The sequence below is a fragment of the Pyxicephalus adspersus genome, chromosome 3 (assembly GCF_032062135.1).
Source record: "Pyxicephalus adspersus chromosome 3, UCB_Pads_2.0, whole genome shotgun sequence".
In the NCBI taxonomy this organism is placed as follows: Eukaryota; Metazoa; Chordata; class Amphibia; order Anura; family Pyxicephalidae; genus Pyxicephalus; species Pyxicephalus adspersus.
The window spans coordinates 135,354,469-135,379,900 of NC_092860.1; the positions used below are offsets into that span (position 1 = coordinate 135,354,469).

The window sequence follows — 25,432 nt, forward strand, 5'->3', positions numbered from 1 at the left end:
GTAGTAGCCTGGAGGGTGGACTATTAGAAGGAACCATCAATAACTTCATCTAAAAGGCCAAAATGCACCAACTCATTTCCCTCTTCGGTATAAAAAAGATCCTTAAAGTACAACCAATAGCTCTTGTATGATATTCAAAACAAGTCTTACATCCAGTTGTTACAAGTATGTTATACATGGCAATCGTAGCAGTCTCATAAAGTAAGCAAAAAACGTGCTTTATCCTTCATAACTTCCTTCTTTCTGTCCTCCCTTATTTTGCTCTCCTTCCTTCCATCCTCCTTTTCTTCCTTTTTTGTTTAATGGCTTCCTTCCTTTTTCAGATGTCCAACCTTGTCTGGGTAGACTACATAGATACCTACTTTCCCAGGTGACAGTGTTCAGGCCCAGTGTTTTACCACTCACATTGGATAGGTCACAAGAGTCCCATACCTGGCGGCCCTTTTCCAGTAGAACAATGGAGCTTGTGTTCTAAAGAAAGGAGAAGATAAGGGAGTGCCTAAAGGTGCGTACACACTTCCAATTTTTATCGTTGAAAACGAACGACGAACGATCGATTGGGCAAAAATCGTTCGTAAAAAAAGTAACCAATGACGCCGACGAACGAGGAAAGTCGTTGGAAACGAACGACCGGACCGGCGGATCGGATTGGACGACGATCGTTGAACATGGTTCGTGTGTACGGTCGTTCGTTGATCGTCCATGTTCAGAGCATGCGTAATGAATGAACGTTCGTTCACTTTCCTGTCGTGCACATAGTTCCTCTATCGCTCAAACGATCGTATCTATTGTGTGTACAATATCTACGAACGATCGTGTCGTTATCTCTATGTGCAGGATCGGTGCTATACGATCGTTCGTAGATATCGTGCAGGATCGTTCGTCGTTCGTTTTCCAACGATAATAATTGGAAGTGTGTACGTAGCTTAATATTGTATTTTTTTATTTGTAGCTAATACCTGTAACCAGGGTAGCCATCAGAATTTCTGGGCCCTAGTCTAATTAAACTTTCTGCGCCCCTCTGACTCATGGCTAAAATATGATCAGATGTACCCTTTTTCATCCACTGATGGTGACTGAAATAATAGTAGTTATTTTATAAATCTTCCCTAAAGGGGCACAAAAAGCATCAAATTTGGGGCAGAGGCTTTATTATAAATTATAACTCAAGAGTATCAATGGGGTACACATAAGGCTGGATGAAAGCCAGCGTGTTACCTGGACGTGTTCATGAGCAGCATCGTTGGCTCAGTGGTTAGCACTCTTACCTTTGCAGCGCTGGGTCCCAGGTTTACATCTCCACTAGGACATTATCTGCATGGAGTTTGCAGGTTCTCCCTGTGTTTGTGTGGGTTTCCCCTGGGTACTCCGGTTTCCTCCCACATTCCTAAAACATGCAGTAAGGTTAATTTGCTTCCTCCCAAATTTGACCTTAGACTGTAATAAAGACAAATGACAATGGTTGGGACATTAGATTGTGAGCTGCTTTGTGAATCGCTGCATAATAGTCAGCGCTATATAAATACTGGATAATATTACTGTTGATCTTACAAAACTTTTGCATATTTTCAGCTATTGTTTTTTACGCAACATATTGTTCTATCTGCATGAAAGTAACACTCAGAGTTTGTTACAATATGAGAAAATAAAGTTAAAATGCCATTTTTGGAAACTTTTAATTGGAATCCTCTAATTATCATTTCATGTTTATAAATCAAACACATTATGCTGTTTCAAGAATACCCAGCTAATTAACAGCTTCTCCTTTGAAGCATATTTAGCCCCAGCAGAGATCGTCATTATTACAGGAATATCTCTCGACATTGCTGCTATGTTTCCAATGTGTCTCAGTGCACATTAAAGAGATTCATAAGAAAGCATATCACATTCATATTGAAGCTATAGGGCTGTAATGAAACATCCTGACTTTAGTTCAAACACTTAAACTGTTTTAGCTATGGAAATGTTAGTAATATAGAAGCAGATTGTTACTACTTATTATATTTGTAGAACACCAAAGTTTAAATTGGCACTCTTGCACTCTTTTATTTCCTCTACTTATTAACCTTTAAAAATTTGCTGCATTTATAGGTATTTGTAATATGCAGTTGAACTCCAAATTAAACTATATTTGCCCAAGTTCCCTTATCATCTCAAAAGTAGCTTTAACCTTGATTCAGGCAATGTTTCATTTATAAGCAGCCATCACTTTGGAAGTAAAAACTCTCTATTTTTAAATGGTAAATCTTTTATCAGTGATTTTCCATTGATTTCTCTTACTGCTCAATTGTGCATTTAGTGAAAATTCACATTTGATTACAAGATCCTGGGTTAAACCATGTTTCTCTGTAGAAACTAAAAAAATACAGTTCATTCTAGAATAGTTGTAGTATTCTTTTTTAAAGTGATTTGCAATCATTGGGGCCATTTCAGACTTATGGTGGATTGCAACGTTCTTCCTTGGGCCTAACCAGTCCCAACATCCCCCATTCACGGTAATCCAATAAAGTGAGACACATTTATTATTGTTAACTTCTAACCGATATGTTACGAAGCACTTTACAAAGGGGCTCACTTTCTAATGTCCCTACCATAGACATATGTCAAATTTTTTGGAAGGGAGCCAAGGGAGGTCTTATACTTTTTCATCCCATTGTAGGGTAAGCAAATACAGCCTACACACTCCTCCGAATTCAAGGGCAGTGCAGCATTGTTGCCACCCTATTCCAGGAAGCTGCATGGGATATTTGTCTCTGTCAGAAAGTATAGGTATTCAGGGGCTTTACAGAAGGACAAAGTAAAAACTTTAGCTATAAAAATGAAATGCTGCACTTTTTGGACAATAATAAATTACTGTATTGCAACTGGTATTTTATGATTGTGTGCACAAGTACTAGGCTTTAATTAAAAGCATGCAATGTTTTATACCAGTAAGGAATGGTTATGACCCATGTGTTTATTTTTAGCTGTCTGTGTCTCATTTTGGAAATTTCTTTTCATTTCCCATCCCAAAAACACAAAATAAAATAAGTATCACCTAAGCAAAGCAAAGAAGGGTGATTTGCCTTTCAGGGAAGACAAAGACAGCAAAGAAATCTTACAGGTGTTTTAATACTTCCGAATTCTATCCAAAATTAGGAAAATAAATGCAATTTCCATCTGCTCACCCAGAGTCATTTAGCTGCTGTTTGTAAAACACCAAAATAACGTCTGTTCCCTTTGTATTTCTCCTGTATTAGATTTCACCTAATTCTGTATTTAATACTTCTGGTTTGTGGCCACATAAGCTGTAAACTTACATTTTTCCATGTTGTTCCCACACAAATACTTCTGCAGGATTTGCCTGCAAGCCCTGCTATTGTATTTTACTTTTACAGAAACATCACTACCAATTATCAGCTAACTTTAATTCACTCACTCACTCAATTCTTCTCTTTATCCTGGGCTTTATAATTTACCAAAAAAAGACGAATCAAGATCATACAGGTAGAATTAATTTAATTGATTTAAAGTGTGTTAGAAATGGATGTTTCCGGCCATGGAGTGCATATTTTGTTTAATTTACTTGGGGTGAGTGGATTATATGTTTGCCAGTATTGAGAAAGTGCATGAATGGCTTCTGTCACAATAAATTGTGCTACAGCACTTTTTCAGTATTGCTTGTCTAGCCTAGAACATAAATAAATGTCCAGCATCTTAAAAAGTGTTCTTGGAACATAATCTCGAATATGCCTCTGGAAGGAAAGACATGCCAGGATCCAGAGCAAAAAAGATGTGTTTCTAGTAGTTAATGATTATTAGACATGACCAAAATATTTGCATTGCAGTCAGCTAGAGTGAAAGTCAGATTTTTAACATTTATTTGAATTTGTCTATTTTATTTATTGTGTAGTAATGTGGAGGAATTCCATATAACTGGAAACCTGATCTAATTATTGCAATTAAATAGAATATTTCTTCTGTCTCTTCAGTGCGATCTCTAACTATAGATGGTACCTGCCTTCACTAAAGATTTAAGGAAAGTTCATAATAATATTTTTATTTTTAAACAGGATTTTTATAGCACCAACATATTACACAGAGCTGTACATTAAATAGGGGTTGCAAATGACAGATACGGACAGTGACACAGGAGGAGAAGACATATAGACATTTTGACTGTTTTTAGGAGATTTTAAAAAGCGGCCATCTGTTTGCTTTTTTAATTTATAGCAAGGGAAACCTAAGTAGCTTTTCAAGAGGAATCTGGGGTCTATTTTTATATGTACCTGTGGAAAAAAAAAATCAACTATACTTGGGGCGGGCAAACTTTTTGGCTCAGGGGCCACAATGAGTTTTAAAATTTGACAGACGGGCTGGGCCAGTATCAGACAGATGGAGAGTGTTTGTATGAACTGAAATATATTATGTGTAAAAGCCGTAACCTAAAAGTATACGAAAACTTACATTCAAATTACATTTAATTTCAGTGGGAACAGTGTTGGTCCCCCTCTTTTGCCAGTGGACAATTTTGTACCAATATTTGACAGATCAGGTTTATAAGCCCTATGGGCCGTATATGGCTCATGGCATAATTGGCTATTAGAAAAGGATGTTTCCAGCCATGGAGTGCATATTTTGTTTAATTTATTTGGGAGTGTGGGGATTATATGTTTGCCAGTATTGAGAATGTGCCTGAATGGTTTCTGTCACATTAAATTGTGCTACAGCACTTTTGCAGTATTGCTTGTCTAGCCTAGAACATAAATGAATGTCCAGCATCTTAAAAAGTGTTCTTGGAACATAATCTCGAATATGCCTCTGGAAGGAAAGACATACCAGGATCCAGAACAAAAAAAGATGTGTTTCTAGTAGTTAATGATTATTAGACATGACCAAAATATTTGCATTGCAGTCAGCTAGTGTGAAAGTCAGATTTTTAACATTTATTTGAATTTGTCTATTTTATTTATTGTGTAGTAATGTGGAGGAATTCCATATAACTGGAAACCTGATCTAATTATTGCACTTAAATAGAATATTTCTTCTGTCTCTTCAGTGCTATCTCTAACTTTAGATGGTACCTGCCTTCACTAAAGGTTTAAGGAAAGTTCATATTAATAATATTATTATTAAACAGGATTTATATAGCACCAACATATTACACAGAGCTGTACATTAAATAGAGGTTGCAAATGCAAGATTCGGACAGTGACACAGGAGGAGAAGACATATAGACATTTTAACTGTTTTTTAGGAGATTTTAAAAAGCAGCCATCTGTTTTCTTTTTTAATGTATAGCAAGGGAAACCTAAGTAGCTTTTCAAGAGGAATCTGGGGTCTATTTTTTTAAGTACCTGTGGAGAAAAAAATTAAATCAACTATACTTGGGGCGGGCAAACTTTTTGGCTCAGGGGCCACAATGAGTTTTAAAACTTGACAGACGGGCTGGGCCAGTATCAGACAGAGGGAAAGTGTTTGTATTAACTGATAAATATTACGTGTAAAAGCCGTAACCTAAAAGTAAAAGAAAACTTACATTCAAATTACATTTAATTTCAGTGGGAACAGTGTTGTTGGTCCCCCTCTTTTGCCAGTGGACAATTTTGTACCATTATTTGACAGACCAGATTTATAAGCCCCATGGGCCGTATATGGCTCGCCCATGCCTGCTTTATACTTTACAACTTTTTGAAATTTACATATTACATAACTAGAATGGGAAGGTTCAACAAAAACTTGGGCCTTTAGTTCTGACCTTAGCTCTTACTACACTGTCATGAACTCAAAAGAATTATCAGTACTACATTGCCTATCTGAGCTCCATGTAATTTGTAAATGGCTATAAAATAAATTGTTTTATATTGATTATGCACAGTTAATCATTCATCGTTATAAAAAATTTAATCCAGCCAAAAATTGGTGGAATAGTACCCAGGGATGCGTTTAATGATTAATATTTGTTTTGAGTATTTCTGGCTCAGTCTTTTTCTCTGCAACATCTGGCAAACAACCTAAGTGCAAATATCACAATGAAAGAAGCAAATGGAGCCAGCCAGTCGGTGGGTACAATATCTGTGGCAGAACATTTGTATTTGCTGTAGAAAACAAATTAATGGATATACTAACGCTAAAAGCATATTCTGTCTGGTAATGTTGCAATGTTAATTCTTTTGATAATTGTGAAGTTTGTACTGGAGTATATCTATTTGACTAACATTTTAGCAATTACCTAATAATGATATATTTCAAATATATATATAGCAAAATCTTCTGACTGCACTAATCATATTGCTTTGTTAAATATTGTATGTATATATATATCCAGTGTTGACATATAATATTGTACACAGCAAGAAGGACATTCAGTGGTGAACACAATTACATGTAGAAATTCCTTTTTAATTTCACAAAGCCACTTGCAGAGAGAATATTAATTAATGTTGCAGTTAAGAGCTTGGAACATACATGTGCAGGTGTGCAATGATTTTAGGGTAAAGATATGTAACAAGGTTATACTTTTCTCTGAATAGATAGATAATATTGTAAGGCATTTAGAGAAGGGGTTGTGGATGCATGGCAGCATGGGGTAAGGATTTGAAAGAAGTTTCTATAGTACAAGTGAGAAATAGGGACTACAGAGCAAGAATTGAAGTAGGGTATATGCCTACATTGTACGTTGGTGTATAGACTTCATCTGGGGAAGCACTAGAGAGAAAGCATGGAAATATTGGTTCTTTACCAGCAAAGGATGGATGCAAGATTGTATTATATTTACGTTACCTTTATTAGATGTGCACTGAGCACAGAGCAAGAACAAAAAGCTTGGATGATTGACTACATAGTGCCAATTTGGAAAAGTCCGAAAACCTATATCTCAACTCTTTTTCTTTACTTCTCAAAAATAGTTTTTCATTATATTATACTATCATGATATTATAAAAGAAGAAACAAAACATAAATTGGTAGCAAGTATCGTAAATACCATAAAGTAGAGAAATGAAAGTGTATTGAAATGAGTTTAAGATACAAAGCAGTGAATTGAGTCCCCGCTGCCTTGCATTGCAGTGACCAAAAAGTGGAAAACCAGTGTCAAAGGGATGTTAATCTGCTTCTTAATCTTTACTATTTTGTTCACTAATATAAACTGGTGAAAAGGAGTACTTCACAATTTTTTTGTGTCTGTTTGCCTTTTTATAATTATGGATCAATCTTCCAATCTGTAAACATTAGTCAAATTTGTTGTGCTAGAACCCAACTGAAAAATTCTCAGGCTTCACCTTTTTATCTACCTATCCGTAATATACTCATATTTTATCCTACATGTTTCTGCCATTGACCAGCTAACATTATAAAACATTCTTGGTTATTGTTCATTTTGGCATATAAATCAATCTCATATTTATCTTATGCCCTCCCTTGGTTGTAAAAAGTAAAACAAGATCAGTTGTGCCTAGCAATATTTCAGATAAAGTTACAAAAACAAAGACAAATTCTTTGTGAGTTTATCTCTGCAAAGCCACAACACCGAGAAACTGCAAAAATATTGAAAGCGGATGGAACTTGAACACATAAAAACTCACTAATAGCCTTTTGATGTTTGTTTAAACAGGAGGATTGTAAACCAGAACACACTGACAAAATGTATAAAAAAGAGAAGGAAGGAAAACATAAGAAGGTAAGTGGCAAGATTTTATGTAGAAAACTCTTACATGTTTGTTAACTTGCATAGTTTTTATTAAGAGTAACTGGTAGAAGAAGAATAAGGAAACAGCTTGAAAGATCATTGAGGCTTCTTCTAGGAGCCAGTGAGACATCATACATTGATCCCTACGTGCTGGCTTTAACTAATTTATATTAAATCTGATCAATATTTTCTGTTTTATATTTTAAAAAACCTGACAAATATTAGCTAATCACACAAACCACCATACCAGGAATATGAATAACAAAAGCAAAGTGAATATGGAAGACATTTTCCATCCAATTAGCCTTCTGTATTCCCTTCTACATTGAGTGGGTCACCACCAATCGACATCAACAGGACACCATAGCCGACCATAGACCAGGCACGGTGATGGTGGTGCAATGATACAGATGAAATAGATATGTAACCTATTTGCTGGTTAAGGCACACACACTACATAGCTAAAGGTCTTTAGACCCCCAACCACTACAACTCAATAAACTTACTAGTAATACCATTCCAAAATCATGACATCTGTATGGAGTTGGCCCCCCTTTTGCAGCTATGATGGGCTCCAGTCTTTTGGGAAGGCTTTCCACAAGCTTTTTGGGCTGCTCATGCAACCAAATCATTTGATAGATAGGCTTGCAGTCAGTATACCAGTTTATGAGACAAGTGTTCAGTAGGGTTGAGCTTAGACCTTTGTGCAGGACCTTTGAATCCAAAGTAGTCAAACCCTATGGGCCTGGCTTTGTGCACAGGGGTACAATAATACTTGAATAGAAAGGGGCCTTCTGCACACAGTTGCCACAACTTAGGGGGTGAATGATTGTCTAAAGCAGCAGTCAACAACCAGTGCTCCATGAGAAAATTTTGGTGGTCCACACAGCTCTGGCCCCAAACCGCCCCCCCCGCCCCCCGCGGTGATCATGTTACCTGTATGGACACAACGCGCCCACTCTCCCATCGCATGCTCAGATCTGCTTGCTAAACATCCTGGGGGGACAGTGGCGCAGGGCTGTGAAAACAACTTTTGGTCTGTGAAGCTGAAAAGATTGGCGACCGCTGGTATGAAATGTCTTTGCCTAATTTTTGACAATACAATCAGTATTGTGGATAGGGGTCCAAATTCTTTTAGCCTGATAGTATATATTTGATGATCAGGTAATCACAGATTTTCAACCAATTATTGGAAACTGCTGTAGCCTATTTTTATAAACAAATTACACCATAAAGTGTCTATTAAAAAAAAAGAGTAAAAGTATTTTTATATATCTTGCCCCTGTTATCTAAAAAGTAATTATATGGGCATCAGCCTGAGAGACTGTGATGTCACCAGCAGTTTGCAGCAGGTAAATATAAAGTTACTGAACAGAAACATAACCATGATGATGGATCATGTAGCTTCCATGGTACTAAAATATATATTTTTTTTAATCTAGGATTTTACATGGCAGCTTATAATGGCTTCTCTGGTTGGGGCTCTGGGGTCATCCTTCCTATACGGTTATAATCTATCTGTTGTAAATGCCCCTGCAAAGGTAAGCCCCTTGTATTTATATATGTGAAATTTCATTAGCATTTACTGCTTGCTAACATGTAAAGATGGAAAAACAGTACCCTGGCCATATGTTGCCTGCTGATTTATGGTAGGTAGACTCTTCCTTGAGCTGTGGAATTCATATCTTCTAACACAGCAAAATTAATAATATAATAATAGATTTTGCCTCCACTTGTTGCCTTGGATTTTTGCTTATAATTGTGATAATCGTAGTGCAATGATTTACAGGCATATTAAGCAGTTCAAATGATCTCTAATCAGTAAAGGTCACTTTTCTAACAATAATGTTTCCTTTTATCAGTGTACAGCAAACTGTTTTCCTTTTATACATGGCTGATTTATAGTATAAGGGCTAGTCACTCTGTATATGATTCTTGCTATTATTAGTTGCCTTATCAGTGTAAATTTATTGTTTTCAATGAGGCTAGTTCACATTACAAGCTTAGTACAGATTGACTTCTCCAAAAAATCCTTGCTGCAGGCAGTTTGCTGGTGTCGACTAACAATGTCACCTCCATAGAAGTCAATAGAAATGCCAATCAGGGGTAGTAAAATCACTAGCTCCTGTCCATGGCTTGTAAAAGTGCCAATCACTGAAAGCTTTTTCCACTGCAAGTGAGTGTAAATCTTCATTGCCTTGGACTGCATTTATATCTGGGCATCAAACTAAATTGTAGCTTTTTTTTTTTGCTCCTCAATATTTCTTCCAGGTGCTTTACTTTCATCACCACCTATATCGGATGTTATCTGATATTTTCAATATTATATATTCAATAGGTAGTGTAGATGCCAAAGATAAGGCTAATATGAAATTACACGTATTACCCAGTTAGACTTGACTACAGACAACTCTATATTTCACTCCAATTGACGTTTATGGTATTTATTTTTCAAAATGTGCACTTTTTTATAGACTTGTAGGAAAAGATAAAGATATGACTAATACAAAAACAGTTGTACGGTAATAAAAGAACTTTACGTCCACAGCAGTATACCATGAAATGGTGTTGTATATCATAGAGAATATAAAACATAGAGAATATACTTTGTTGCAGCAAGGCAGAGTTTGTTTTGATGCTATAGTTATTGCATTTTGAACATTTTTGCTTTGCTTTCCTACTTTGCTTCTTTCACTACTGAAAAAGTGTCAACAGTAAACCAGCACACAAGTCACCAACTGGACTTTCAGTATTTATCAGATAAGTAAATTACAAGCACATCATAAAATGTGCACATCATAAAGTGTGCAATTTCTTAGCATCGTGTAGGCAGTGGTCCTTCTACTGAGGTTTAGCATGCCTCCCGATCCCGATCCATGCCTCCCAGATCAGAATAGCCCATGCTGCCTGCTGATTGGACACTCTAGCTTTTACTGAGCAGGGGATGTGCTTTAACTTTGCAGGGAGATCACTGGTTCTACATAGAGATTGGGGGTCTGCAGGAGACCTCAGACAGATTTCTCTATTCTATGGCTGATTTCTAAAGAAAACAATCTTTAGGACTTGGCATACCGTTTGTATGCACAGGGGACATATTAAGCTGATAAAAACTGAAAGTTTAGTTGGGCTTTAGGTTTGTAAAATGTGGACAGGTTTAGGGTCCTGGTTCCCTTTTCATATTTTCAGTAGTGCAAGAAGCAATACCCACAAATGGATTGGTATGTGCTTACCACATTTCACTTTACTGTTTATTAAACAAGGTTGTTTAAATTTGTACTTTTGGATCATTATTAGTTTATGAATCCTGTAAAGTACAGTAAATCATTGTGTTCCAACATTGTTCTTTTGGCTCATTGATGATTCACTGCACAAATGTGCGATTTCATAAAAGACGGGGACATAGTGTTTTAAGACTCTATTATTAGATCTTTAACAAATCCTGTGTGGATGATTTTAGAAACAACAAATCATTTCATTCTCATAATCCTTTTGCTTTTAGAGGAAGTTAATACGTTCTAACCTTAAAACTCTGTCTCCCTCCAAGCTGGCATCTAGTTTTTGTTTTATCTCCCCTTTATTACTGGATTGTGCCCATAGCGCAATGCTACACTGAAATACTGCTGCAGCACCAAAAGAAAGGAGAGTGTGTAATTGGTATACATCCTGGAGCAGGGCTGGTTTTAGGGTAGGGGAAACTGGACAACTTCCCCCTTTTTCCAGGGCCCCAACTAACAAAATGATAAGGGTGCCGGGAGCTGGAATGCTATGCATTAGGGGCCCCACTTTATATTTGCCAGGGCCCCATTTTGCCTGTAACAGTTCCTGTTCAGGAGCTTAACAATAAAGAATTTAACTATACTGAATGTCCTTGGCTGCCCAGAGTCCATGCCCATAGTTCTATAGTGCCCATGTTTTTTCAAGCATCGGTGTCCTATAAGAACTACGAGGTCTGACATACTGTAGAACCTTCCACTTCTTCTGTCCCTTCAGCTTTGCATGGCATTGACTAAAGAAAGTCAGCAAACATAGTCTTGGTGCATTCTTCCGAATTACAATACTAGGCCAGCAAAAGAGAATATCCATACAGCTGCTAGGCATCATGGGAAGGAATTTTTAGTTCTAGAATTTACAGGTAACTAAAGTTAAACCATTTTTTAGGTTGGGATAAATCTTTACAAAATTAGGACCACTGTCATCTTTTTATTGCTGTCTTATTTCCTGGGTAATATTGTCAACAGGATAGAAAGTGATGGAAAATCTAAGATTTTTCCAGCTGTCATTGAAACAAGAAGCAAGAGAAAACCTTGCAATGGCAACTATCTAAGGGGTGATCCACATGGAGTTTGTACTTCTGATTGATTTTTAATCCAATAAAACCATGAAAAAGGAATCAAAAGTAAATCTACATATGTCTACTTGCAGCCAACTGATCTTCTCTATTATCCGTTATGAAGCTCTCAAATCAGTAATGAATTGAACATGTTAGTAAATCTTATTCAAAGTACGCATACTATGTCATGTGCACAAATGGTCAATTACAGAGGACTAAGTTTCAGAAAACATTCTGTCAGTTAAAATAAAATGATCGAAAGGGCAACAAAATTTACTTGTGTGCAGTATTTTTGAGGCTTTTGACTATTACCGATCAGCAAATCTATTGAGCATAAAAATTGGCATCGGATTTTATCACGTACATAATGAATTACATGGGATTTCCTCTCAGCCCAATCATGGAAATCTTCCAGGTCCATGTGTTTCAATGATGGTAACTTATTTTCAAAATTGATTTGAGGGAATTTCAGATTCCCTGTTTTATAAATTAAGTGCCTTGTGTTTTGTGAATTCAATGCAAATTACAAGGCGTCCTGCAAATGTCCAAGAAGAGAAGTAGTAAGTGGGAGAAGGGAGAGGGTGTGAAAACGGCTTTACTTTTTTGGTATTGGGTAAAGATATGCTTTACTTATCATCTACCATGGTGTTATTTAATAATCCAATTTAACAATTTGAAAAGCCCTTTGTCCTGATTGTTAAAACAAACAGTTGATGACATTTTACAAAGGGAATTTGTGAACTTGAGATAAATGTTTGCTGTAACATTTTTATTGATATTTAAAGGATAGCTAGATATCTTGTTCTTGTTTGTTGGAACAAAGTACAATTTCAGCTTCTTCCAAAGTGCATCACCTGCAACCTGAACTTTGAAGGAATTTTAGAGGTTGCCTATACAGTTTAGTAGTAAGGACCAAGAATTTCTCATTCTCTCTACATGATTGATTGATTGTAAGTAAACCTTAAGCTACATACACACATGCAATAATTGTTGTTGGAAAATATATTTCACAATCCTTTTCAATGACAAAGGACTGCACGATGTATGAACGAGCGCTGTACATACAACACCGTTCTGCTCTATGGAGAGGGAAGGGGGAGAGCGACAGAGCGGCACCCTGCTGCACGCTCTCCCCCTTCGCTTCTATTAGGATCGTTCATTGCCCATCGTCCGTGGATCCGCCAGGATGGTCGTTTAGAGGATGGATGAGGGATGCTGTACACACGCCAGATTCTCATCTGATATTGGCCAAGAAACATTGGACGTGTGTACCCAGCCTTAGAAATGTCATAAATTTTGTGCACATTTTGTGATGCTTGCTATTAGTAGAATGCACACTGTAATTGGCTGATCTTATTATAGCAAAGTTATCGTAAGTTTAAAGGATATTGTACAGAGATTGAACAATTATTATTACACAGTATTTCTATTGTGCCGACATATTATGCAATGCTGTACAAAGTCCATAGTTATGTCATTAACTGTACCTCAAAGGGGCTCGCAATCTAATGTCCCTATCATAATCTTATATCATTAACACAGTCTAAGGTCAATTTGGGCGAGCCAATGAACCCAACTGAATGTTTTTGTGATGTGGGAGGAAACCCAGGCAAACACAGGTAGAACCTGAAAACTCCATGCAGGTAGCAGGACCTAGGCCAGAGTGCTAACCATTGAGCCACCGTGCTCCACAATGGAAAAGCTTGATGGATCTGACGTTCTCATTCTTATCCTCACTCTATTAAAAAATATTTAGGCCAAAATAGGTTTTTTTGTAACTGTAAAGAGTTATGTGACTTGTGTAGTGCTTTATATCTTTAAGAGTGGACTCATGGTTCTTAGATTTTGTGCTAGATAAAACATGCCCACCATCCTAGTGGATTAGGACTAGTTGAGTTGTCAGTCAAGCAAAAGGCACAACTGGACTTTTTTCTAAAAAAGAACTTTATTGAGCTATTGGTTGAATTACAGCAGGGCACAAGTTGCTTTATGTCACTAGACTTTCGTCAGAGGTACCACTTAACTTTTAATGTGTTTTGTCCCACCCAGGGGTGTATTCATAGAGGTTCTCTTCTGCTGATATCACATATGTAAATGGTTTTAAATAAGTTGACTAGGGAAAATATGGCTTCCCTGCTGATAGATCAGAATCATAGGGTAGTTTAGCCCCCACATTACAAACAGAAATATGCTTGTTTTGCACCCCTGAAATTGGGTTCTCACTATGTAAATCAGTGTCTCGCAACCAGGGTTCCTCCAGATATTGCTTGGGGTTCCACAAGCATTTTATGCTTTTCAGGTCAGTTTAACTAGCACCATTGATTGTATTGTCTATCTGTACATGTGACATTCTCCCCACTACCCATCAATGTACTATGCATTCTTCCCACTGACACCAAGCTAATATTTCTGTAGATTTAGTATTTAAAACAAGGCTGCCTTAGATTGAAAGTTATTTTAAATGTTCTCTCAGGTTAAAAAGGTCAAGAAAGGCTTGTGATTTTTACAGACTGAAGGGTAAGGCTTTTGGCCTATCAGCCCAGGGTACATAGAAAAGTATGCACAAAATATCGATGAGCCCACAAACAGTAAAAACAATCAAGGCAACGAAAATAGCAAAGCATCAAATGACATTTGTGTTATTTTATCTTATTTTGGTTTTGAAGTTCTTTTTTGCTTTAGTAGTAATAAAAGTTCAAAAGTGTAATTGTAATTCCTTTGCTTTTTGTTTTACTACACCTGTAATTTTGTTTTATTTTTACAGTACATAAAACATATGTACAATGAAAGTTGGTCGCAGAGATATAATCAGGCCATAAGCAGCAACACTATTTCCATTCTGTGGTCCGTTACTGTATCAATTTTTGCCATTGGAGGTCTTGTGGGGGCACTGGTTGTGACGCCAATGGTGAATAAACTGGGCAGGTAGGTGGTTTACCAGTTGAAAATGTGGAGATTGTTTTTTGTATTTGCTGAAATCTCTGTATAACAGACGTGCCATGGGAAATGGAGCAATTTATTTTTTATTTGGTTTTGTACTAAAGCGACTTGCTTTAGGAATACTTAGAGCTGGTTTTAAGTGCAGGAACCGGAAGTGTTGGAACATACAACTGGTAGTTTTCACCTTTGCTTTGTTTAAATACTGAGCTATTCTAATTGGGCAAAGGCAAAGCAAGAAGAGGAAGTGTCACAGCTTCGGCCTATTAGAACAGCCTGCTATTTAGGCAAATGGAGAATACTCTGTTGCAGGGACCTCTGGGGTTCTGTAGGCTCCCCCCTCACAATGCCATAATGATCATGTCACAGATGGAAGCTGTAAATCTCCAATTAATAGGATATTTCCCCATTGGGGGAGTAAGACACTGTCATTAGGTCTGTAAAACTGCAACAGTCTAGTGGATTGAGAAATGCCCACCATTGGATCCCCTAAACAGTCCATTTAAAATGAAAATCCTCTGGTGAGCTTTTTTACCACCAATGTCTCAAGTACGCACTGAGAAGGAAATAGTCATTACACTATGGCTATTATTCCGGCAATCCTGATGATGAAGGAGACCTTAAATTACCCTACAATATTCTGATGAGTTGCCATCCAGAAAGAAAAAAGGCTGATTGCAAAAGCACCTTTAAATTTCATTATGACTTGATGTTATTATGGCCATTGATAAAGATCTAGTAATAAACTTAATAGAATCTATTATAATAACAACCCCACACTTAAGCATTTGTAGAAAAGAGCTTTGAATGTTCCTACATAACGTGTTTCCATGTAGACGCACATAATGTAAAAAGTGTCCAGTTTCTGTATGCATCTGACCATGATAGCTGTACGGATAATGGTAATGGTTAGTGATTTTTTGAAACTCTACATAAAACTAAAACATTTTGTTGAAGAATGCAGAAGTAGTTAGGACCTCTGTCAAATTCTTATTTTTTGTTCGTACTGGGGAGATTTATTATCACTAATGGTCATGGTGAATGCTGTTTCAGATACAGAAAGTACAAGGAAATCGTGTTTGAATTCTCACCAGAACAGGAGGTGGGGGTGGAATCTTGTAATGGGGAAAAGTGTTCTGGTGACAACTGTCAATGAGGAGATATACCTTCATAACATAAAACCCCTCCACTTACCACTTGCTGTGGCCCTGGAGCAGTAAATTAAAGGAGATCTCCCTAACCTGATACATACTACAAAAAGTAGCAAGGGTCTTAAATATTCTCTTCTTTATCCAAATATGAAACAAACATACACTTTAAATAACAGATGTACTTATTACACCTAACTGCTAATGTTTCTTCTACACTTAAAGCTAAACTCTGGGATAAAATGTTTTATAGCACCACACTTGGGGGGGGGGGTTACTAGAAAAATTTTAAATTGGAGCACAATATACCTTACTTCTATCTTCAGTAGCAGCTGGCCCTCCTATGCACTGCCCAATTCTCCAGTTTTGGAGATTGTTGATATCCTGTATACTACAAGGTTTAAAGACTTGCAATGAAGGGTTTGATGTTAAGGTCAAACCAATAAGGGCAACAAGGCTTCTGGCTTGTTTAGGACTGGTCTATTGAAGTTGAAGGAGAGTAAATATAAGAAGGTGGAGTAAATGAGGTTTTGCTCCAGTTCTATCATACTCCACACCAGTCATTTTTAACTAGGGTCTTCTAGAGGTTCTGGGGTCAACCCCACTGGTGGTATTTTAGCCACCATTACAAGGGGGGGGCTTTTTTTTACATTGGTCAGCATTTTAGGAGGCTTTTTTTTATCCCAGATAAATTGGTTTTAGCAGAGACCAGAACATCATCTTAGGGGTTCCTTAGGGTTAAAAATGTTTGGAAAGGTTGCCATATACAAATGAGCCCCCCTCCCCACTGCAAGTATTAAAAACATTTTTATCCATAGTTCAGCATTACCAGAAATAGTGACTATTGTACAGAGGGCTGAAAATGCAAACGTAAAATTAAATGACTAATGTTTCTGTTCACTTTGTGTATATTTCAGAAAAAAAACATTACTCCTTAATAATCTCTTTGCGGTAGCAGCAGCATTACTGATGTCATTGGCGAACCTAGCTGGTGTTCCTGAAATGATCATCATTGGTCGCTTTGTTATGGGAGTGGATGGAGGTAATTCTGTTCCATTTATTCTAGTATTTATGTATTGTGCATTTGCATTTTTTACTACAATATGCATTCTTTAGGAATACACCGACACAAGTTTTTTTTGCTGTACTCACTCTCAAAGGGTCTATTATGCCTTAACAATAAAAATAATTTGATAAAATGTTTCATGAATTTTGAAATAAGCCTAGCTGTAAGAGCAGGTAGGACCAGTGCAAATTTCAATTGACATCAGTGCCAGGTTTTGGGACATTCTTAAAAAGAAAAGAATGTGACATTTACTGGTTTACTGGCATTCGTCACTGAGGTCTGGACAGATAATGTCAAGAATTGTTTATTTTTTAGTAAATGATACATTTAATTTAAAATTTCCAGCAAGTTCAAATGCAAATTTCAGGTTTATTACCTGCGCCGTTAGGAGCAATTTTGAGTTGGTGACAGGGTCTTCCTAAATATAAAGAAGTAATAATATTAATAAAAACATAATAGAAAGGTCCTTAACAGGATTTTGTTCTACAAAAGGAACAGTCCCATCAAATCAGAAGCAATGTGCTCTGCAAGTCATAAAGGGTTTCATTCAGCTCTCTGGCTGCAGGTTGGACACCAGAATAGTAAATTTTAGCAAATGATCCCCTATTTCTAAGAACAGACAATCTGGCTGCTCACTAAACCGGAATCTTTAGCAGTCTGCTCCAGAAATATTCTACACATTCTACATAATTAAATTTAAAAAGTATTTAAAAAATTATACTTTACATCTCACATTCACTACACATACACCAGATTATAAATATCATGGAATTCCAGATCACAATGAATGTCCTCCTAGGACAACATACCAACATCCACTCAATCATCTTGCTGTTTCTTAAGCCAAAAGAAGATTGTTGCTAGACATTCTAGCTCTTCTACACTTTATAAAAACCTGTGCCAAAGCTGATGTCAAAATTTGATTCTGCAAAATGACATGAAACTGAGTAAATAAATAAGTTTTGGCCATAAGAGAAAAAAAGCAAAACGTAAAGCTTCGGACAATGCTAGAGCTGGGCAAAAAAACTTATTTTAGGCAAACTATTCTCTTAAGGTTCAAGAGAGTTTCTAGAGATTCCATGAATTGTGCTGAATTGACCTCCCATTTCATGGTCCTTCATTATTCTGGGTCTAGTGCCACTTAGCAGAGCCAGGAACATCCAATGATCTTTTTATCTGTCCGTAAGTGTGGCATTCCGACTGTAAGAGGTACATTCTTCCCACTAATAATGTCATTTGGCCTTTTTCTAAATGACCTCTGATGAACTTACCTGTAGCAGGAGTTCCCTAAAACCTGAAAATTATTATAGCTGTTCTCAAAGTAAAACGTTTGAGGCTCTGCTAAACTATCTTTATTTTCATAATGACAATTGATAAATTGATTTTACATTTACTGTTGAGTGGCTTACAGGGGGCAACTACATGGAGAAATATTAATGAACATACTACAAATGCAAACTGTGCTACGACAATACCAGGAGATTTTTATGATTGTGTTTTTTCTTCCCAGACTGTACAAAACATCCAAATTATCTCAGGCAGGGTGCATTATTTTCCTCCAAACATGCCATCTTTTTTTGTAAATTAGATGCTTTTTGGTTTTTCCTTCATTTTTTATTATTCTTTTTCTGTTTATGTGGGAAATGTTCATCATGCTGCTAGGCTTCCTTTGTGATCTTTAAATGATTTCTAATATTACTTTACTTGAAAACTTTCTATCACATTTGTTTGGTTACACAAATCCATTTAAAAGTTTCTTTTATATCTACAAAATAATTTTGTTGTCAGTCTACATAAATATAATATTATCATTAATCATACAACCAATTATAAATCTGTGTGAATAGACAATGGGAAGAAAGTTTGCAATACGTGTAACAAAAAGGCACATTTACTGGAAGAGCACATCTCCTCAACCCACATAATTGTATCCAGCATATTTAAAGGGTATCTTAAAAAATATTATTATTGTTATTATTATTATTATTAATAATAATAATAATAATAATAATAATTTGGATGCAGTGGCTATATTTAAATTTTTTTTAATTCTGTAAACAGCACATTTCCTGTCTGCACTACACAGTTTTTCTATTGTATATATATGGAGGCAGCCATTATCATTAGTCACAGTCTGCAGACAACAATGTTCTTTGTAGTATGGTGTTTAAATTGGGCTCAGAGAAAGTTAAAAGCATCCTGAGTTAAAGACTCCCATGAAGTCAGTGTATAACTAAAACACCTCCAACAAACCAGAGATAATTACTTCCCCATATCCATTAATATGAGGGTAAAGCCCAGAACCAAAAGCAATTCAAATCTCATTCTGGGGCACCTATGCCAAAGTTGGAAGCTAAGTGCACCCTTAATAAACGGCAAGCATATCCATGATATGGAACATATCTGAATAGACAAAAAGCTTAAGTATGAACTTGCATGCATAGATAATGATCTAGGTTAAAGATTTATAACACACATTTAATATATCTGGGTGTGGATACCTTTTTTCGTGTCGTTCTTGGTGGGAAGCTAGGTGGCACATACTTTCCCCTGAATTGCAGAGGTTAGAATGAGTTGCCACCCTTCAAGTCCAAGTCGAGTCCCAAGTCAAGTCTCAAGTCACCAAGAATTCTTCCAAGTTGAGTCCCAAGCCACTTCATTTATCCTCATTTGTCCCCATATAGAAACAGAGCTCTGATCCTGTTCTTGAGCACAGGATCCCATTCTAAGTCCACAGTTTTCTCCTCTGACAGCTGAAGGGGGGAAGGCAGGGAAGCTTCTGTAACACTGCCCCCCCCCCCTTCAGCTGTCAGAGGAGAAAACGTAGAATGCAAGAAAGGCGGGGAGGAAAGCGGTGTTATGTTACAGAAGACTCACTGCAGTTGAGTTGCAAGTCACTGGGGAAAACCCCCGAGTTGAGTTGCAAGTCATTCATTAGGCAACTTAAGTTGGATTTGAGGTATAAGGAATGCATTTTTGGTATAGGGTTTTTGCAGCCCTGGACTCTCTGTAACCTTCAGCAGAGCCTGGGTAAGTAAAATTAGTTCTCTCACTCTTTTTCTCATGTAGACAGGACACTGGTAAAGTAGTACATTTTTGCTGGGCTGTGAAAATTTATGTAATTATAGATTTGTATGTATGTATGCAATAAAACATATTTATAGCAGTATATTCTTTTATGCAGTTTCTCAACGCCTGACTTTACATTGTGTTTCAGGTATAGCTCTCAGTACTCTCCCAATGTACCTTAATGAGATCGCACCGAAGCAAATCCGTGGGTCTCTCGGTCAGATCACTGCTATCTTGATCTGTGTAGGAGTTTTCACTGGTCAAGTGCTCGGTCTGCCAGAAATATTTGGAAATGTAAGTGAATCAGATTTATGATTTATTGACTATGACCACAAGAACAAAAAATCTTGTCTTCTTTTTAGTGATAGTCACAACTGAAAAAAGAAATATTAAGTAAATTCATTTTGTCATAGTATTTTCTAAGTCTTTTATTACTGCAGTGTTCAGCACTCATAAAAACAGGTAGTCCCTGGGTTACATACGAGATAGGGACTGTGGTTGTGTCCATCAGTTGAATTTGTATGTAAGTCAGAACAGGTACATTATTTTAATAAATGCAATAGGGAAAAATGTTTGTCTCAATATATTATTAGGCAGCATGGTGTCAGTTACTGTATAAAATCCTCACTGTGAGTTATTCACAAAGAAAAAGAAAACTTTATGGAGCCTAGACATTCATTAACTTCTGGAGCAAGCTGTGCTTTGATATGCAAAAAGAAACAACTGCAGAGTTTGTCTTGGTCATTAAAGAGTTACAAGAGGCTGCAGAAGAGATCAGTATCAGCTGTGTTTTGCAAAAGATTTCTTCTGCAAATCATGCAAACCACCTCCTCTTCAGATCCATCCTCTGTTCTGTACGGGAAGCCCTGTTTGTATCTAGTAGATGTCCGTATGTTAGATGTCCTTAACTCAGGAACTATCTGTAATGGAATACATTTCACCAATATGGCATCTTTATATGGAGTAGCTTCATAAAACTTTATGACTTTGTAAAACTTTATAACAAATATATATGTAAAGGAGGTATTTTACTCTTCATCTCCAGGCAGACTGTGCACACTTTAAATAGTGAAAGGTAGTCACATTGTAAGTGTAAGTTAGCAATAAGACTTGTCTTGATGCGTGGAGAAACCTGCAATAAAGTATTCCACAGCAGAAAAAGCAAAGTTGTCTCAAGAGGTGTATTAAAAAGCAATCCAATAATAGAAATAAGGTTGCCCAGTAAAAAGACTATAAAGAACAATTCCATCAGGACATATTCTAACATTGATAAACCATGTCTGAACATGTAAACATGAGTTTTGTGTTGTGCCATATTTTCCTCCATGCCATTGTTAGGTTGCGAAGCAGATAGGTAAATATTTAGCAGATGCAATAAAAATTAGTTGGCAGCACATTTGGAAAAAAAGCACCTGCAGATGTACAAATGCAGAACAGTACAGCACATCTAGTTCAGCACTGAACTAGAACCAATGGATAGAAATAGCCAATCTATGATTATATAAATGAAACTTATAACATATAGCAGGAAATGAGAGATGCAGGTTATATAGGATATATAATATAAACTATTGCAGGTACCCTGAACAAAACACAGGACCATCCTTATCCTGACACATTTCATCTATACAGGAACTCCTTGTACTTATGACCCCACATTTGAATCTGCCAGTGTTTGTACAGTGTTTGCAAACATATACACATGTGGCCCTTTATATAAAGGTTAATCTCTATATTATAATCATCTTAACAATATGTTTTTTTTTAAGAATAGCTTTTAAATAGATGCAGCCATGTTCCCCACTACATAAGGAACTTCTGCTTTCTGGAGGAGTACAGTTTTCTTTTTTTAATTTGTATCCATAGATCTACATCCTATATATGTGGGAAAGTGTAGCGATTGATTGATATAGGAAAATATTGATAAGGAAAACAAAATCCTCTGCTCAAGTGAAAGTTTTGAAAGTGTGTATAGAAGAGAAAGTTACAAAGTAAAAAAGTAGAGACAGCAAAGCAACATATTAACAAATGGAGACCCTTATAGCAGGTTGTAGAGGATCTAACTTGATAGCCATATTGAAGGCTTATTTAGTCTTTAGCTTTATTTAGCTAAATTTCTGTTCAAGTACCATCCAGAAGATCCCAGACATAAACATCTGACATATAAAGTAATTCACTTAGGAAGTTGCACAAACTGCAATAGACATTACAACATAAGAGACACAAGTTCCGGTTATCTTGGAACAACTTATCAATTGACTGCCCTTCAGAGACCCACAATGCCTCAGCTAGAAGACCAAACTATCCTCATGGTCATCAACAAAACATTCCACGGACCCGGGGAACAACAATGTGTTTTCATAACATTTTCTAGTATAAGTCATTCCAGCAAGCTAACCTGTATTATATAAAGAATCTGCACATAGACTAAAAGTAGAAAACATAATTATTATTTTTTCTATTAGAACAGGTAATCCCCGTGTTGCATACGTGAAGTTGAATTTGTATGTTAAGTATGTTAAGTATGTTTGTATGTACTTATCTTAAGTTTAATTTGTATGTAAGTCGAAACAGGTACATTATTTTATGAAATGCAATTAGGACAGTGTTTGTCAGTTACTGTATAAAATCCTCACTGTGAATTAATCACAAACAATGCAAAAAAAACATTTTCTGGAGCCTAGACATTCATTAACTTCTGGAGCAAGCTGTGCTTTGATATGCAAAAAGAAACAACTACAGAGTTTGTCTTGGTCATTAAAGAGTTACAAGTTGTTACAGATCAGTCCAGATCTTAAGATCACCCACAACTGCTGTGTTTAACAAAAGATTTATTCTGCAAGTCATTCAAACTGCCCGCGTCCCCACATCAAGCCTCCCTCCTGCACACGAGCGAGCAGCACAGCTCTCTGTGCAAGGTCCTCTCCTCCTTCTGTGTCACTGTCTGTATCTGTATGTCATCTGCAACCCCTATTTAATGTACAGTGATGCGTAATATGTTGGTGCTATATAAATCCTGATAATTATTAATAATAGTAATAACCCCCCTAAAAAGTTATATATTGCTTTGTTCCAGCCTTTACATGTGGTGACTTGATAAGTGTGAGGCTTTTCCCCTTTATTTGTAACTGGTGATTCTGCAAGAAATATGATTTTTGTTTTATTGTGACAATGCTGACTTACTGTATCTCAGTAGTATTTCACACTTCTGTAACTACGAAGGGGTGCTAGAAAGTTCCTGGCTTTGCTCAGAAAGAAGAGAGCCTAAGTTATGAAATAACAAATTTATTCAATATATTCCCCCAAGAGACTGATGCACTTGGTTTCTTGACCGTTCAAATAAAAGTCCTTTGGTTGGGCCGCAAACCAGCTCTCAGCAGCATCTTTGACTTCAGAAATGTCCTCAAAACGTTGCCCCTTCAGGTGTTTCTCTAAATTCGGGAACAGATAATATTCTCAAGGCGCCAGGTCAGGTGAGTAGGGGGGGTGGTGGACCAATTGGAAACCCAGGGTGTTCAATTTGGCAGCCACAACCTTGGACATGTGCGCAGGTGCATTGTCTTGCAAAAAAAGAATCCCTTTGGTCAACTTTCCATGGTGTTTTGTCTTAATTGCCTCCTTCAGTTGGTCCAGGAGGTTAGCATAATACTGTCCGGTGATACTAAAGCCCTGAGGTAGGTAGTCCACCAACAGAAAATGGACGCCATGACTTTTTGGCCAATTTCTGGGTTTGGACTTCTTCGGCCGCAGGCACCAGCTATGGCGCCATTCCTTTGACTGTTCCTTGGTTTCAGGATCATAGATGTGGAGCTATGTTTCATTCTCAGTCACTAACCGAGCCAAAAAGTCCTGTGCAGCTTCAAAATTGGTCAAAACGGTTCAAACATTTCGGCACCCACTTCGCTGAAAGCTTGCGCATGGTAGGATAGTGGTGATAACAAACCCAACATGCGTCCGTGAGATGCCAAGTATCTGGCTTTCTTTTTTGTGGATATTCGCCGGTCCTCAATAATCAGCTCATGGACAGCACTGTAGGTTGCCGGGTCAGTTGAGGTTGGGGGGCGCCCACTGCTCATCTTCAACGGTGAAATGCCCAGTCTTGAAACGAGATATCCAGGTTTAACAGTGCTGTAAGAAGCACACCTCTCCCCCAGTGTTTGTGACATCTCAGTGTGAATGTCCTTTGCTCACTTTCCCTGGAGAAATAAAAACTTCATGATGACCCGTAACTCCAACGACGTGAAACTTGCTTGTGGCTCTGCCATCACAGCTTCTCACTAAAAGAAAAAACAGTTTTAGGAATCGCAAAGACCTGATATTTGCACAGTTACATACTAAGATATTAGCTTTTCATATGCCCCCACACTCATTTTTTTATTTCAACTGGAAGGGGGCAAAGCCAGGAACGTCTCAGCACTCGCTTGTATTTATGGGTAGTATTGTTACCCTAAGGTACTCATCTTCTTTGCATACAATTGTTTCTCCCTTTCCTCCTCTCCTTTCTATAGAAATCAATGCTTTGTAGTTCACAGAAGATACTTGGAAACGCAGATAAGAATGTCAAAAGTTTGATTCGAGTCCATAGGAAATTACAAGGACACTGGATTTCTAAAAAATACCCAAATTTTCTGTACTTGCAGAAAATGTTCTTCAAAACATCAATAATCAAAACAGAAAAAATGCAGCCAACATATCTTGCAATATATCACAATTTTTTTCTTGGGTTTAGATATCATTTAATAATCCCAGTAATAAGTAGAGACTTGAAGAAGCTTGGTGCAGAAGTGTGTTATCAGTGGGTAGATGGAGCTGGTGATGGTCTGAAGATCCAGGAGGTGACAGTTCTACGAATATGTTTATGTCAGTACAAGCAGGATGTAGTGGGTGTAATCTGTCAAAATATGTAAAAGGTTAAGTCAGCCCAGGTAACAATAATTTCCATGAACTGGAATATGTTGCTTTGTATGTCTCATTAGACTGTACAGTAATGTGCTTCATGTCAATGACTCGAGTGGGTGGTAACAGCGGAGGCATGAAATTCAAACATTTAAAAATCCATAGAAAATGCTAAAGGGGCAGGAAATAAATTGGTATATGTGTGCGAGATCTGACTCTGCTGTAGCTCACAGTGTCTGGTTTGTTTTAATACAAAGCTTCTTATCAGTCTCCTACAGACCAATTAAACATTCTCACCATGGCACCAAATTACAGGGCAT

The 25,432-nt window shown here is 37.1% G+C and overlaps 1 protein-coding gene across 1 annotated transcript in view; it reads left to right on the top strand.

The window, feature by feature from the left end:
* The window catches only part of SLC2A9 (solute carrier family 2 member 9), a 163,392-nt gene that overhangs the window by 15,149 nt on the left and 122,811 nt on the right, over positions 1–25,432 (top strand). Inside the window, 5 exon segments of the mRNA XM_072406441.1 lie at positions 7,592–7,657; positions 9,109–9,207; positions 14,761–14,921; positions 16,999–17,123; positions 20,365–20,510. Coding sequence (XP_072262542.1) covers positions 7,622–7,657; positions 9,109–9,207; positions 14,761–14,921; positions 16,999–17,123; positions 20,365–20,510 — 567 coding nt within the window. The 5' untranslated portion in view covers positions 7,592–7,621.